We start from the raw sequence: 13,146 nt of genomic DNA, 5'->3' as shown, positions 1-13,146 counted from the left end.
TAGAGACTGTCTGAAGAGAAATTTGCAAATACCTTTTGACCTCAGTCTAGGTGTGCAAAGTGTCCCTTTGCTGAGGGACTCTCCTCATTCCTGTTGTCAGAGATACTCAACCTGGGCACAAAGTTTTGCATCTCAGGGCAGCACTGTCACCTTGCTTATGTCCCTGGGGGTGGAAATAAGAGGGTTCCCTGTGAGACTCAGTTGTGGCAGTATTTAGCAGTTAGCAACATGTGTAATTGTTTCTGGGCTTAGTGCTGGCAGGTTTACAATTTCTTCTCCAAAACAGCATCCTTAATTGATGAATGGTTCAGCACACAGGTATCTGTTATGCTTATCTGAAACACAGGAATAGCTAATTGTCCTGTAATGAAGGAAAAAAAAAAAAGAAGCAGCCTACTGTTTTTCTCTTGCTTAACCTATAATGACTCAAAGACTCCATGGAAATCAGTGGAATTATGCCAGCCTGTTGCAGTAACACCAGCAAAAAGAGAATTTCCTTACAGGATTTTCCTCACTTTTTTTCAGTAAATTTGGTGTACTCTCCAGCTTTGAAACCTACAGATTCTGTCCTTTTGCAAAATTGTGGAGAGGCATGTCCTGTTTGTCCTTTATTTGAATAGTGACACTAAAAGTGTGCTTTCCATTAATTAAAATATATAATCATTATGTGGAAGCAAACTAAGCAATAAGAGATGATGGAACAATTTGGGGAGACTTAGCATGCTACAGATATCTCATGCAGCAGTATTTCACACCATAACATTTTCTTACTCCATAAATATTTTCATCTTTCGTGCTGTAACTTGCATAAATGAATAAATGCATAGAAAACACTAATGATCAGCCCTAAATTAAATCTAAGCTCACCATCTTGACATTTACTTTTTAAAATATGTATGAGGCAATTCCTCTGATCTTTTTTTTATACACTTACAAACACATGCTTACAAGTTATCTGTGTTTCAGGGCCAAGTACAGTAATGAGTAAAGGCTTCCTCCTCCTACTGCTTGTTACAGTCGTGAGGGCTTGAGGATCAAGGTCTTAAATTCAGCTCAAGAGATTGCCTATCAGGAATAACCAAATGCTTCCAAACTTGGTCCCATTCAGCAGGAATTGCTACATGCCTTTAACCTTCATTCTCTATGCTTTGAGTTATCATTACCTATATGTAAAAATACAGAGTTTTTTCTTTATTTCCAGTTATACTCTGAAGCTATTTATTCAAGGTTCGAGACATGTTAGAAAAACTTGATGGACTTAATGGCTGAATTAAAAGGACTAGGGTGAAATGTGGTAGCTCAAGTTTAATGATACATACAGGAATTTCTCCCTATTACTGCAAATCCTTTGGTTGGACCAAGGAGAAAAAAAGCCAGCAATGTAGTATTCAGCCACAGGATGACTAATTTTCAGTGTGTTAGGACCATAAAATTGACTTTGTATGAGAATTTTCAAAGGAGTAACAATGCTTACACAGTGCTTTTGGTCCATATTCAGAACCAGAAAACCAGGAACAGGTGCAGAGAAGACCTGCAGGGACATCTGATTAAATGATCTTCAGATATCTCATCAACCAAAATTATTCTCTTACTCTATTAAATTATTTCTCCAAAGATGGAAATCATTTTGGATTGAATACATTAAAGTATTACATGTATTACAATGAGAGGAACGGAGTACTATTAGAAAAGACCTGCTGGTCATAAGATCTTCGTCTTTGCTGTTAAAGGAAACTATGTAATAAATTTGGTAAGTTTTGTTGTTTTATTTTTTTTTTCTAGGCCATCTATAGATATTCTGTTTAAATTAGAGGAGAGAAAAAATAAATTAAAAATAAACACAACTTTAAGCAAAGAACATGACCTATGAAAGTAAGATTTCTTCTTCTCTGTTTTTCAAATATAGAAATATTACCTGATCCTTGAAAAGAAGTCATCAGGGCAGATAAATTACATGCCCTATTCAGTCACACAGTTGGAAATGTGCAGGTATTTGACTGCAGTGGCAAGTAAAGGTCAAGTAAAAGCATAACTTATAAAAAGTGGAGTCCAGAGAGTTTGTGTTCTATAAATTCAAACATTCAAGAGGAAGGGTTTAAACCTTACAGTTGTGTGTGGTAAAATATTTACTAGTATCAGAAAAATAGCTATTTTACTTACCTCTGGGTATATAGGATTTTTAATATAAACACACATTTTAAAAATATGGCAAATCAATTTTAGTGTTTTGTTCATGATAGTGCATACTAGACTTAGGCAATTTTATCAGAATACCATGAGTTTAAAATTTTCATTAAAGTCTGTAGAAGACTGCTTTCATTGAAAATATACTTTATATTTTCCAGGTTTGTAGCTTGCCAGAACAACCAAAAGTGGGGGTTATTTCCAACCTTTGAGCATATTTCAAAATTTCATAGCTGTCTCCAAAACAAGAGGACATTTCTTGTTTGGACTCTTTGCTGTTATTCTACAAATATCAATATATTGGAAAAAATGGAGATGTGGTAAATATTAGATTATTTGAAAAAGAAAAGGTTTTTTTTCAACATCACTGGAGGCTGTGGAGTAAATGCAGAATGTTTCAAGACTTAGGACGAGTTGCAGAATTTTGTTCTGTGAAAGCTGTATTTACTGCTTTCCACCTATGGTCCCTGCCTTGCTCCCATTACCATGGCCATCAGGAGGTTTAAAAGCCATGAGTTTATTTGTGTCTCCATACTCTCACAAGTTTAAAGGATGAGATCATCCCTATTCACAGGGGCAGGGAGCTGAACCATGCCTACACTGTCAGCTGAGCATGGCTCCGCACCCCAGCCTGTCCAGCAGGCTTTGCAGGCAGGTCTCAGATTCAGGCTGAGTGCCAGGCTTTGGCAAGCGCCTGTGCTTCAACCACACCCACCACAACAGAGCCCACTGGAAGAGATGGAGAGGAGAGGGACCAGACAAACCAATCCACCATCAAATGTCTTTAACCAAACACAGGGTGTGTGATTTTTACCCATGGATGGATACAAAGCATATGGAGCTCAGTATAAGCTGAGCCTCACTGGAAATGGCCTGTGATTCTTTGTTCAAGGTCTTAAAGGAAGTTTGAGTATAAAAAGTTCAATGCAGTCCTCTACCGCTGAACCATTTCCCCCTTCATCCTTCTGCTCTTGGTATCTAAATTCTGTAACAACCTTCTGTCAGATTTGGTGTTCTTTCTTTCACTGAGGTCAAGAGCAAATCTGCAGCACAGAGTCCTGAGATGCTTAATTTGGAAGTAGTTGTTAAAGTTGTCTCAAAACGTACACAGGAATTAGAATGAACTGAAGCAACTCTGAAGCTCAGAAAAGCCAATGAGCTTCTGTGTGGACTTCCAGAATGATGGCAGCTGCAGGAATGTGCAGGCCATGGACTGAACTCTGCCCCGAGCTTAAGCTAAGTGATCAAGACATGGATAAATGATGGGACATGACAAGAGAAATTGCTGAAGTGCATGACAGTGTGAGAAGCTGACAAAAAATTCAGAGAGCACTGTGAAGTACAGCTGGATCTTGCAGAAGGTAAAGGAGGTGGTATTTGAGAAAAGGTTGAATTCCACAGGTAATTGAAAGGGAGTACTGGGGGACATTTTTTGGGCAACAGTACCTGGGTAACCCCATCTGTGATACCATATGAAGTTGAGATTACCTAGAAATACCAGATTTGGGTACTGATATAGCAAAGCTGGCAGCAGGTGGGGAAAAGTAATTAGGGATGAGTTGTTTATTTGGGAGGAGGTAGCTAAAGAGAGGTAGAAGTGTGGTGACAGGGAGGATGAAGAATAGGAAAAGGGATAAAATGTATGCAGCTGTGTAATCAGATCTATTCATGACACTGGCTGGGGAGTAATTGTTTGCTACAGTCTAACCAGGACATTAAATCCAGCTTGTCTGGCCCAGCCACACAAGTTCAACATGCCCTTGTGGGATGAAGAGGGATGATAAGGGGAAGCTTTCCTCTTTGGGCAGAGAAGCATGCAGATGGACAGATTAACATTCTGGTCCTGTCAGGCCTATGCCAGGCCTATCCCAAAACTGACAGCATCACCATCTACTCATTGCTTCCTTACGAAGCACAGAGCAACTCACTTTATTGCCATAAACCACTGCAATAAAGAAGTAGATGGGGTTATAGCAGAAGCTCCTTTCAGTAATATGTTAGCAGAATGATGATGATTCTTTCTTTAAAAGTAGCAGTAGTTCAAATAATACGTCACTGGAAGGATCGTATCCAAGTTAAACGATCATCGACTCTTTCATGCAAATATGTTATTACAATATGTTTCTTTAGAAATTAATATGAATGAGTACACATGCTGTTTCACTTAAACAGACTACTGCAGCCTCCCCCCAGATCTCAATCCTGCACAGTTAGCACAATATTTCCTTGTCATCTGTTTGCTTAATTTGCTCTGTTTGTTTCACTGTTTATTGGTTTTGTTGCTTCTTATTTTATTTTCTGCCCTGAATCACTGCCCTCTTTCTCTCTTCTTTTGCATGTGACTGGATGATGCTTGACGAAGCAAAACAGCATTTATTACCATACACAGTTCATTTTCCTTTTCCAAGAGAGAGACATGCACTGAAGCAACTGGTTCCCACTTCTTGTGTTTAAGCTAGGTGGCCTTATAGCCAGCGTTTATGAGACAATGGAGGCCTGCTTTTATTGGAAAAGCTTTGTTTCTTGGTTGGAATGAAAACTGAAATTTTTTGCAGATACTAACATTTCCATACCATATGTCCCTGAAATGAAGCTGTGCAGAGGAAGACCACTAGTAATATAGCATTGCTTTAGTCTGTAAAGTTTCCTGCTTGGTAAAAATACCCTTTTTGTACCTGAAAACCATCTATGAAACTAACATATTCCATGCCTGGGAATTAGCATGTAAGTTGAGCTTCCCAAGAAGTCATCTGTGCTATGCAGATAAATATAATGCAATAAAATACTTTGCCTACTCAGCATTTCTGCCTGCATTACCCAAGCACCTATTTTTTGTTCAAAATTTTAAAGTACCTAGCTCTTTCTTATACTAGGAATGGTATCAATTTTCCTTCCTTAATAGCTAAAAGGCAGAAAATATATACATTGCTATCTAGACAATACAAATGGTGCTCCCTTCTGTTTGGATCAGCATCTGCTGTAATACAGAAAAACATAATGAAGGGCTCAGGAAGTTCTGTAAAGTTCCCTTTCCAGATATATCCACCAAGTCTCAGGAAGAAGCCCAGTCTTATTTATCTATCTTGATTTTGTAACACTATTGAGTCTCAGTTAAAACTCCATATCCCAGTAACAGAGAAAAACATTAATGCTTTATTATTTCTTAACCTTTTGACTATCAAAATTTAGTGGAGAAAAGGGAATGAAGCAACTGATCTTTCATCACAAACGATATCTGATGGCATTTTGGGAGTTGACAAGAGGCTTTCATACTGTAGATCTTTTCAGATGTGTCATTCAGCCTTAATGAACCACTAAAGTGCAGCAACTGTGGCAGCTTGTTCTCAAGAATTGTTATCCCTTCTCTCCTATTAGGAATGGATGCCTGTAAGTGGGGATTTATTTTCTTTCCTGTTTTTTCTATAGGTATTTGATTTATAGCATATCACTTCTTAAACTGTGTTTAAAATACTTGTAAAGCCTTTGTAAACATACTTTTATTAAATTCCATGGGAGAGCAGAGATCTGATTAAGGTTCACATTAGTCAGGAGAATAATACAATAAGAAGGATTTTCCTGAAGGAAATGAGGAATTTACATAAATCCAGTTTGTGCCATGTGACTTCATCAGGAAAGTTTCATGAGAGAGAACTGCTAATTCCATCAGTAAAGAAGTTGTAGATGTGCTGCAGAATAGTTTCTTTGGATCCATCTGGTCTGTTCACAGATGAGTAAAACTATGAAGTAAATGGGAAAAAAGTAAATGAAAAAGCCAAAGAAATAAACCAAGAGGTTTTAGTCCCCATTGGCATCAGGGAGTATCACCCTTCCCAGGGCCACGTAGCATATTCTGCGTTTCAAAAGCAGCTGCGTCATTTCTTATGCCATTCCAGAAAAATATAAAGGGTTGATGAAGGGGAAAAAAGATGTCATTGCATGTCAGTGCTGGCCAACAGCTGGTCACCCATTTTGCTCAGACATAAGGCTGTCCCTGGGGACATCAGCCGTCTGGTTTCTACTCCTTGCTCACCACATTCAGTCACTTCATTTACTGAATCTTGTGTTCTGCTCTTGGCAAAGGTTTTCAACTGTGTTTACACAAAATTCAAAAGATCTCACTAAGTCCTGGCTTTAAATTCCATTAGTCTAATTGCTAGGGGTAAATTGAAAGTTTGTCATGGTGGATATAAATTTCTACATTAATTTATACAAAATATATCCCATCTTACTGTTTGTTTAGAATTTTTTTTTAAATAGGGTTTAAAAAGAAAAAAGATTTAGAGGCATCAGGGTTAGAAAAATAACCTTACCTGCATAAATCAGCAGACTGCTGACATATGTCTGCAGGCAGCAAAACTTTCCCTAGATATATATGTATGATTACTTGCTTCTTTCTCCTCAACAGCTCAACATAAAGGATGGGAGGAGACCTCACCAGGGGGTAATCCTGAGTGTTTGGAGTGCAGCTGCCATTTATCAACCACATTAGTACATGATCAGATAGATTTTGTTGGCTTTTAAATAGTGAGCAGTTTGCTGAATCCCTACCCTAAATTTAGAGGGTATTGCATGGCATTTAAGGTAATCATTGGATTTCTTTAATGTGAAATGTAACCAGAAAAACTACAAAGCTGAAAAATGACCTTAGGACTATGGGTTTTGACTGTAGATATCTGAAGTAAAGCTAGATTTCCTATCTGTGCTTTGTTGAAGAATGCATGATTATCCACTGACTAGCCAGCCTACAGCAATGGGTGTTAGCAGATAGCTCTCAGGAATCCAGTGTATTCCCACATCTTGCATGCACAAAAATTGAAAGGGCTTTGCCATAATGGCTAAACCATCTTTTAATAAAATGCTAAAATTACCATGCTAAACTGCTAAACTGCTTGCTATGAGCTCTCTAGCAGCAGACTCAGCCTCAGCTTGAAGCATTTCCCAACAGTGTGTCAAGTGATCAATCTGTCACAGCACCAATACTTTCCTCTCTAGGGCAGGCTTTTCGTCTCACTGGAAATGACAGAGTTGCTGAGCTAATCGAAGACAGTTTACAGTGATGTGAATTAATTCAAGACCATACCTAAGTGATATCCATTCCTTTGAAATTCCATTACAGCTGTGTAACACATGCTTAGCTACTTACTTCATTAAAATCTGGTTTTTATATGTTGGTTGTACCAATCCTTCCAGAAATGTCTGATGAATCTTTATTAGCTACATCAACTTCCTAGGCAATCATTACTTCTTTATTACTTCTTTATTATTTTCTTCTTAACAGCAATTTAATACTGCTGTTAAGAAAGGAAGAAGTGAGTAATGGAAGAGAACATTACTGTTGTATGCATGATAAATCAAAAACATCTATTTTCCTTTAAAAGATGCAGCAGTTGTAGCACTCTATGAGATTTATTCCTTTCTGTGCAAGCTCCAATACAGGAGGTTAAATTTGGCTTGGAAGCATAGTAATTTCCCCTAAAATTTTTGGCCTGCCAAATTATAACAAGACAGCTTTCAGAAATCTTTTTTCTTAGTCAGAAATCATTTTTCCAGTAAGGTCAACAGCAGCCAAGGAGAATGGACTGAGGTCCACACCTGTGGGTACATCAGTTTTCCAGCAGTAACCTGGAGTCTAACTGGACCAAACACTATTGCCATGAAGGAGTTGGAAGGCTTGAGACCTGTCTACAGGGAAAATGCAGCAGGAGTGAGAACCAAAACTGAAAAGCTGAGACAGAAAGAAGGATCAGAGGCTAACCAAGGGGAACAAATGTTGAGGGTAGAGAAAAGACTAAAAATGAATAGGGGATAAGGAAAAATTATTTCCAGAAACATGTAAGCCATTTCAGAATTCTGAATTTATTAGTAGTGCCTTCTGCTGAACTGGCAGTATTTAATTCTTTCCTATGTATGCATTAAGGATTATTGCAACAAAGGTGAGTCCTACCAGAGCTGTAGCTGCAGTTCACTGAAGGCAAGACCTGGTGCTTGGGATCAGCAGCAGCTTGGGAGCCTTCCTAGAACAGTGAGCCAGGAAGGGCACGCTCAGCAGTGCTGTTTCTAGTTGGCCAAATATCTTCTCAGTAGAGTCAGAACCTTCAGCAAAGTAGGAGAGCTCACAAGATTTTTAAGGGACAAACCTCTCAGTGTCAAGGGAAATTCTGCTGTTTAAAATTCCCAGATAATATAGAAACTGTAGATAAAGAAATTGTTTAAAAGGCATTCTGGCTAGTGGATGGAACTGTAGAAATAAAGATATGCATGATCTCCAAGGTCTCTTGGAAAAGACATACTGATTATCAACAGTACAAATTAAAAACTCAAAATGTAGGAAAATGCCAGAATTCACATGGGCCATGTAAAGTTACTTCATCCTTTTTGTGTATGTCAGATATTTTAGTTACAGGATCATCCCCTCTGTGGTCTGCAGCATCCCATAAGTCATTACAGATGGTCATTGAAGAGTCATTTTGTTTCTTTTTTCCTGTTTGCAGAATTATGTCCATTGAGATCATAGAATCATAGAATGGTTTGAGTTGGAAGGGACCTTAAGGGTCACCTAGTTCCAGCCTCCCCTTCCATGGTAGGGACACCTTTCACCTGAACAGGTTGTTCAGAGCCTCAACCAACGCGGCCTTAAATACTTCCAGGAATGGGGCAACCACAGCTTAATAATTGCTTTGTTCTGAGGCAGATGTTCAGTATGGAAGATGTCAGCCTGAATGGTTTAACTTAGAAGGAATGAACAAAACATTTGCATAGAAATGGAAGGTCAAGCTGACACTGATCTGTAAGGAGCAAATCATCCCATGGACATGCATTATCCAGCAGCAAGTTTAGAAGCAGTGCTCCAGCTCACCTGACATTCTGCAGGTGCTGAAAAAGAGCACAATTACAGTAGCTATCTGAACCTAACTACTGTCCCTTTGTACTGCTGCAAAGAGTCTTAAAGTGCCAATTCTATTTTCTGTTATTGGCAGTGATAAAGTCATACGAGTTTTTCCTGAGAGCAAGAGGGAAACGCAGATCCTGAGGGCTGCATTCAACAGGCTTAAGGTGAGTTTGATTATTTCTATCTTCTTCTACTGATCTTTTGAAGACTGTAGTGGGTCAACTGACTTGCCTTTCATTTAGCACTTCAAATTATTTTATTATTTTATTATTTTATTATTTTATTATTTTATTATTTTATTATTTTATTATTTTATTATTTTATTATTTTATTATTTTATGGAAAGAAGTCTTTGCCCATTAAATTCCTAATTTACCAATAAAATAGCACAGGTATTGGATTCATCATGCCTGTCAAATTTATCACTTATTTTCTTAAAGTAATACAGGTACCACGCTCGTAAATTTTTTTTCTTTGCTCTTCCTCTTCTTGCTAACATACATATTTGCTTCATTATCTGTTCAATGGTGTTATTTAAAACACTGAGTTAATTCAAGTTATGAACACAGAGAGGAATATGAAAATGGCTTCAGATTCAGAACCTCTCTGGCAGAAAAATTTTCTAGAGGCAGTTGACAGAGTGCCTAGGATAGCAAGCCAAAATCTTCCCTGGCCTTTCCCTGCAGATATAAATGAAAAGCAGAGGTGCCACTGCAGCAGTGCAGCACAGGAGCACTCAGCAGCACACTGCTTTGCTGGAACAGGGACAGAGGCAGTCTTTCCACGGCAGTCTGTCTCAGAGGATGGGGACCAGGTCTGTGGTCTGTGAAAAAAGGGCTGTATCATGCACGTGCACTGTCCCCAGGCACTGTGGGGAAGGGATAAACTTCATTAATAGTTACCAAACAGCCTAACTGGAGGAGAATCAGGGATGTAACAGCTTGATCAATGTGTTGAATGCCACAGCATTTGAAGCATGTGCAAAAACTTTGGTCTGCTCACTGCCTTCAACTCCAGTAAACTATGATGTAATCACAGTCTATGATGTCTGTGATGTAATTCTACCTCTCTTGTTGAAAACTTACATAAATGATTGTGTTCTCACTGAGAAACAAATGAAGGTGCATGTAATTTTCTAGTCCAATTGTTCACATCTGGTATACAAGTAAATCGAGTGTTTGCATACCAAATAAAACAAAATGAAGGTGTTAGAAGAGCTCTTACAACCTCTGAAACCCTTCCATCTTTCAGTTATGATGAAGCTTTTTTGCTAGTTTTTTAAAGAAAGAGGACTGAGCTACCTTAGATACCTCAGCCCAGGAGAAGGCTTACTGCTATGAATACTCCAGCAGTCAAGACACTGACACCTTTCTAGCTTTAAGTAAGAATGCTGAAGCTGTCTTCATCACATCTGCATTTCTTAATGCTATGTTTGGTTAGTTCCCCATTCAAGATGCTGTACTTTGTAACCCTCATTCTAAAGACATCCAGCCTATGCACATATTGCATGAAAAATTTCAGTGTTCAACAGAGGCAGTGTCATGATGCCATGGATTACCACACTTTGCACTGTAATGCCCAACTCTCCTGAAGAATATAATCTCATACTTGTTTATGCACTGCTTATTAAGGACCTCACCCTCACCTGTGAATGTTACTGTAACACCCAAAAAGGATACTAGTTTTACTCCCAGTTAGGGAAAAAAAACCTAACCATAAACCTAAACAATACATGTAGAAGCTGGTTTATGCATTAATTTCTCCCTGCTGAATGCTGGAATATAAAGAGGGAGCACATGTGTTTTATCCTTTCTCCTCGTACTGTAAACCCTGTGAAGCAAAGGGGTTACTCACCTTCCTGTAACTGTTTCTCATTACAGAGCTCCCTTAGGCTCCCAAAAAGAGATTCCTTCATTCAATTCCATCAAAGTGGGAGCAGTAGAAACTTGAGTAATTGTGTACTGTAACTCAGAGAGCAGGATAATAAAACTTTGGCAAACTTCATCGCAATCTGAGTAGTTAATTAGAAAGTGATTGATTCTGATGAGAAACTAAGCTGGGGAGGTTGAAAGGAAGATTCAAAAAAGAGAGAGTGTAGTGACACCCAGCTCCATGGACACAGGCTGAGTTTGGCTGCATGTCAGGTCTTAGGGCTCTTCCATCTGCAGCTGCTCCATTGCCCATCTGCATGGGGTAGAAGAGACACCCGAGTGGATAACAAGTGATAGATATGTGTAACATTAATTTATCATATTTCCACCCCACAAAAGAAAATCTCAGGTTATTCTCTCATGAACAAGTGGATCAATAATGACACTCCTCAGAAATGCCCAGTCCTTAGAATATCAGCAAAAGTCAGTTGTGGCTGCAAATCATCAGCCCCTCTGGAGAAACATGTATTTGGAGTTGTGCAATTTTTAAGTCTCCGTGTCAATTCTCCCCTGTTCTTCTCCTGCCCCCAGACTTCCAGAGCTGAAATTCAATGGACAGTGGATTTATGTTTGGTTGGTTTTGGATTTTTTTATGAGCCTTTAAGCACAATGTTGATTATATGCTCTAGAGAAAATGGAAGACAGTGCACAAAACAAAACAAACAAAAAACCCTTAATAATTCAAAATAAGCTGCAAACACAATATGTCTGACAAAAACCAGAAATATGAGCAGGAGTGTCAACAGAGATGTATGAATTGCTATAATTACAAAGACTGTATTTTGTTTTTTTTATTTTTGAGTCAGAAAACCAAAACTGGTTTAAAGATACAACTCCTTTGAATCTATTTTGGTTTGAGCAGTAAATTAATACCAACCTGTTACACTACTCAAATATTCTGTTCCTCAAGGGGGAAATAAAGATGGAACCAGGATCCTTTCAAGATATTACAGTTATGTTACTCAGTGTTGTGCAAAATTCAGTCTTCAACCTGAGTTATGATATGGCCTGATAGTATTCTCTACCACTGTCAGTATTATAAGAACAAGAAAAGTCAATAAAAATAAAACTTACATCACTTTTGTTGTTGAATTGAGAATACATGCACTTGTTTTTCAATTCAGACATGTTTCTCTACCCTGGAAAGTCAGTCTATTAGAGATGAGGTATATTCCATAGCACCAAAAGTTACACTCTATAGGGATGTCAGGATTAGTCCTCATAAGTCAAACAGGAATTGCGGTGGGAAAGTCATTTGGGGAGCCCAGTTTATCCCTGGTGTGCTCCCTGCACAACATAAATATTTTGAGTAAATTCCCAGGACAGTGCAAGCACAGAGTAGATTCTGCACAAATGGATTGTATGCTTGTTGCAGGTTTTCCTTGCACAGAACAGACCATCTGTGGTAATAAGGCAAAGAGAACATAATCCCTCCTGTCCCAGGCTTCCTCCTCTCTGTGTCTGGTGGAGGGGGGTTTTCTACAGATTGTGGTGTTCTGTGTTCATTCCAGCCATTTCCCTCTGCCTTTAAATTTACACTTGTAAGGCAGAGTGACTTAGCCTTTTCTTCTGGCCCACCTGTCTTAATCCAAAGAATTATGAGAAAAACTCCTCTCTGTTCAGTTCAAATGACCCTATCCTTCTGAAGGGTGTTATCACAAAGAAGCTTGAAAAAATGATCCTGATGATCCTATTGCAAAGGCAATGTATTTTTGGTGTCAGGCAGAGAATAATGTAAATGCGAAGATACCCCTCCTTATTGTCTACTGATTTGGACAAAGGGGAAAGAACCACAAAGAAAATACAGACATTGGAAAGAACAGCAATGTGTCATTTCACTCATTTTGTTTTATCTGCCGGCTTCTTAGCTACTGTCTTTACCCCTGATTTTTCCTGAGCAGATTTTGTCATTTACAGTCTTCTCTAACACCAGGACAGTGGGGAAGGAAGTGGTGAGAGCTCTGCCTTTTGCCATGCTGAAGCCAGAGATCAGCAAGGTCCATCCCTTTTGGGAAAAGCACCAGACACCAAAGGAACACTTTCCTCAACAAGTATTTACAGAAACAGTGTCTCTACACGGAGACATCCTTGAAGGATCATCTTGGAATCAGCTATATGTCTTGATGTATTTGAAGTATCTTA

At 38.7% G+C, this 13,146-nt stretch overlaps 1 protein-coding gene across 1 annotated transcript in view; it reads left to right on the top strand.

Moving 5' to 3' along the window:
• Nucleotides 1–13,146, top strand: part of CPA6 (carboxypeptidase A6) — an 80,320-nt gene that overhangs the window by 27,280 nt on the left and 39,894 nt on the right. Inside the window, exon 2 of the mRNA XM_015650837.2 lies at nt 9,162–9,237. Coding sequence (XP_015506323.1) covers nt 9,162–9,237 — 76 coding nt within the window. The remainder of the gene's footprint in view (nt 1–9,161; nt 9,238–13,146) is intronic.

This window comes from Parus major, chromosome 2 (assembly GCF_001522545.3).
Source record: "Parus major isolate Abel chromosome 2, Parus_major1.1, whole genome shotgun sequence".
Lineage (NCBI taxonomy): Eukaryota > Metazoa > Chordata > Aves > Passeriformes > Paridae > Parus > Parus major.
The sequence above is the reverse complement of the archived record's forward strand: the minus strand, read 5'-3'. Positions and strand labels throughout refer to the sequence as shown.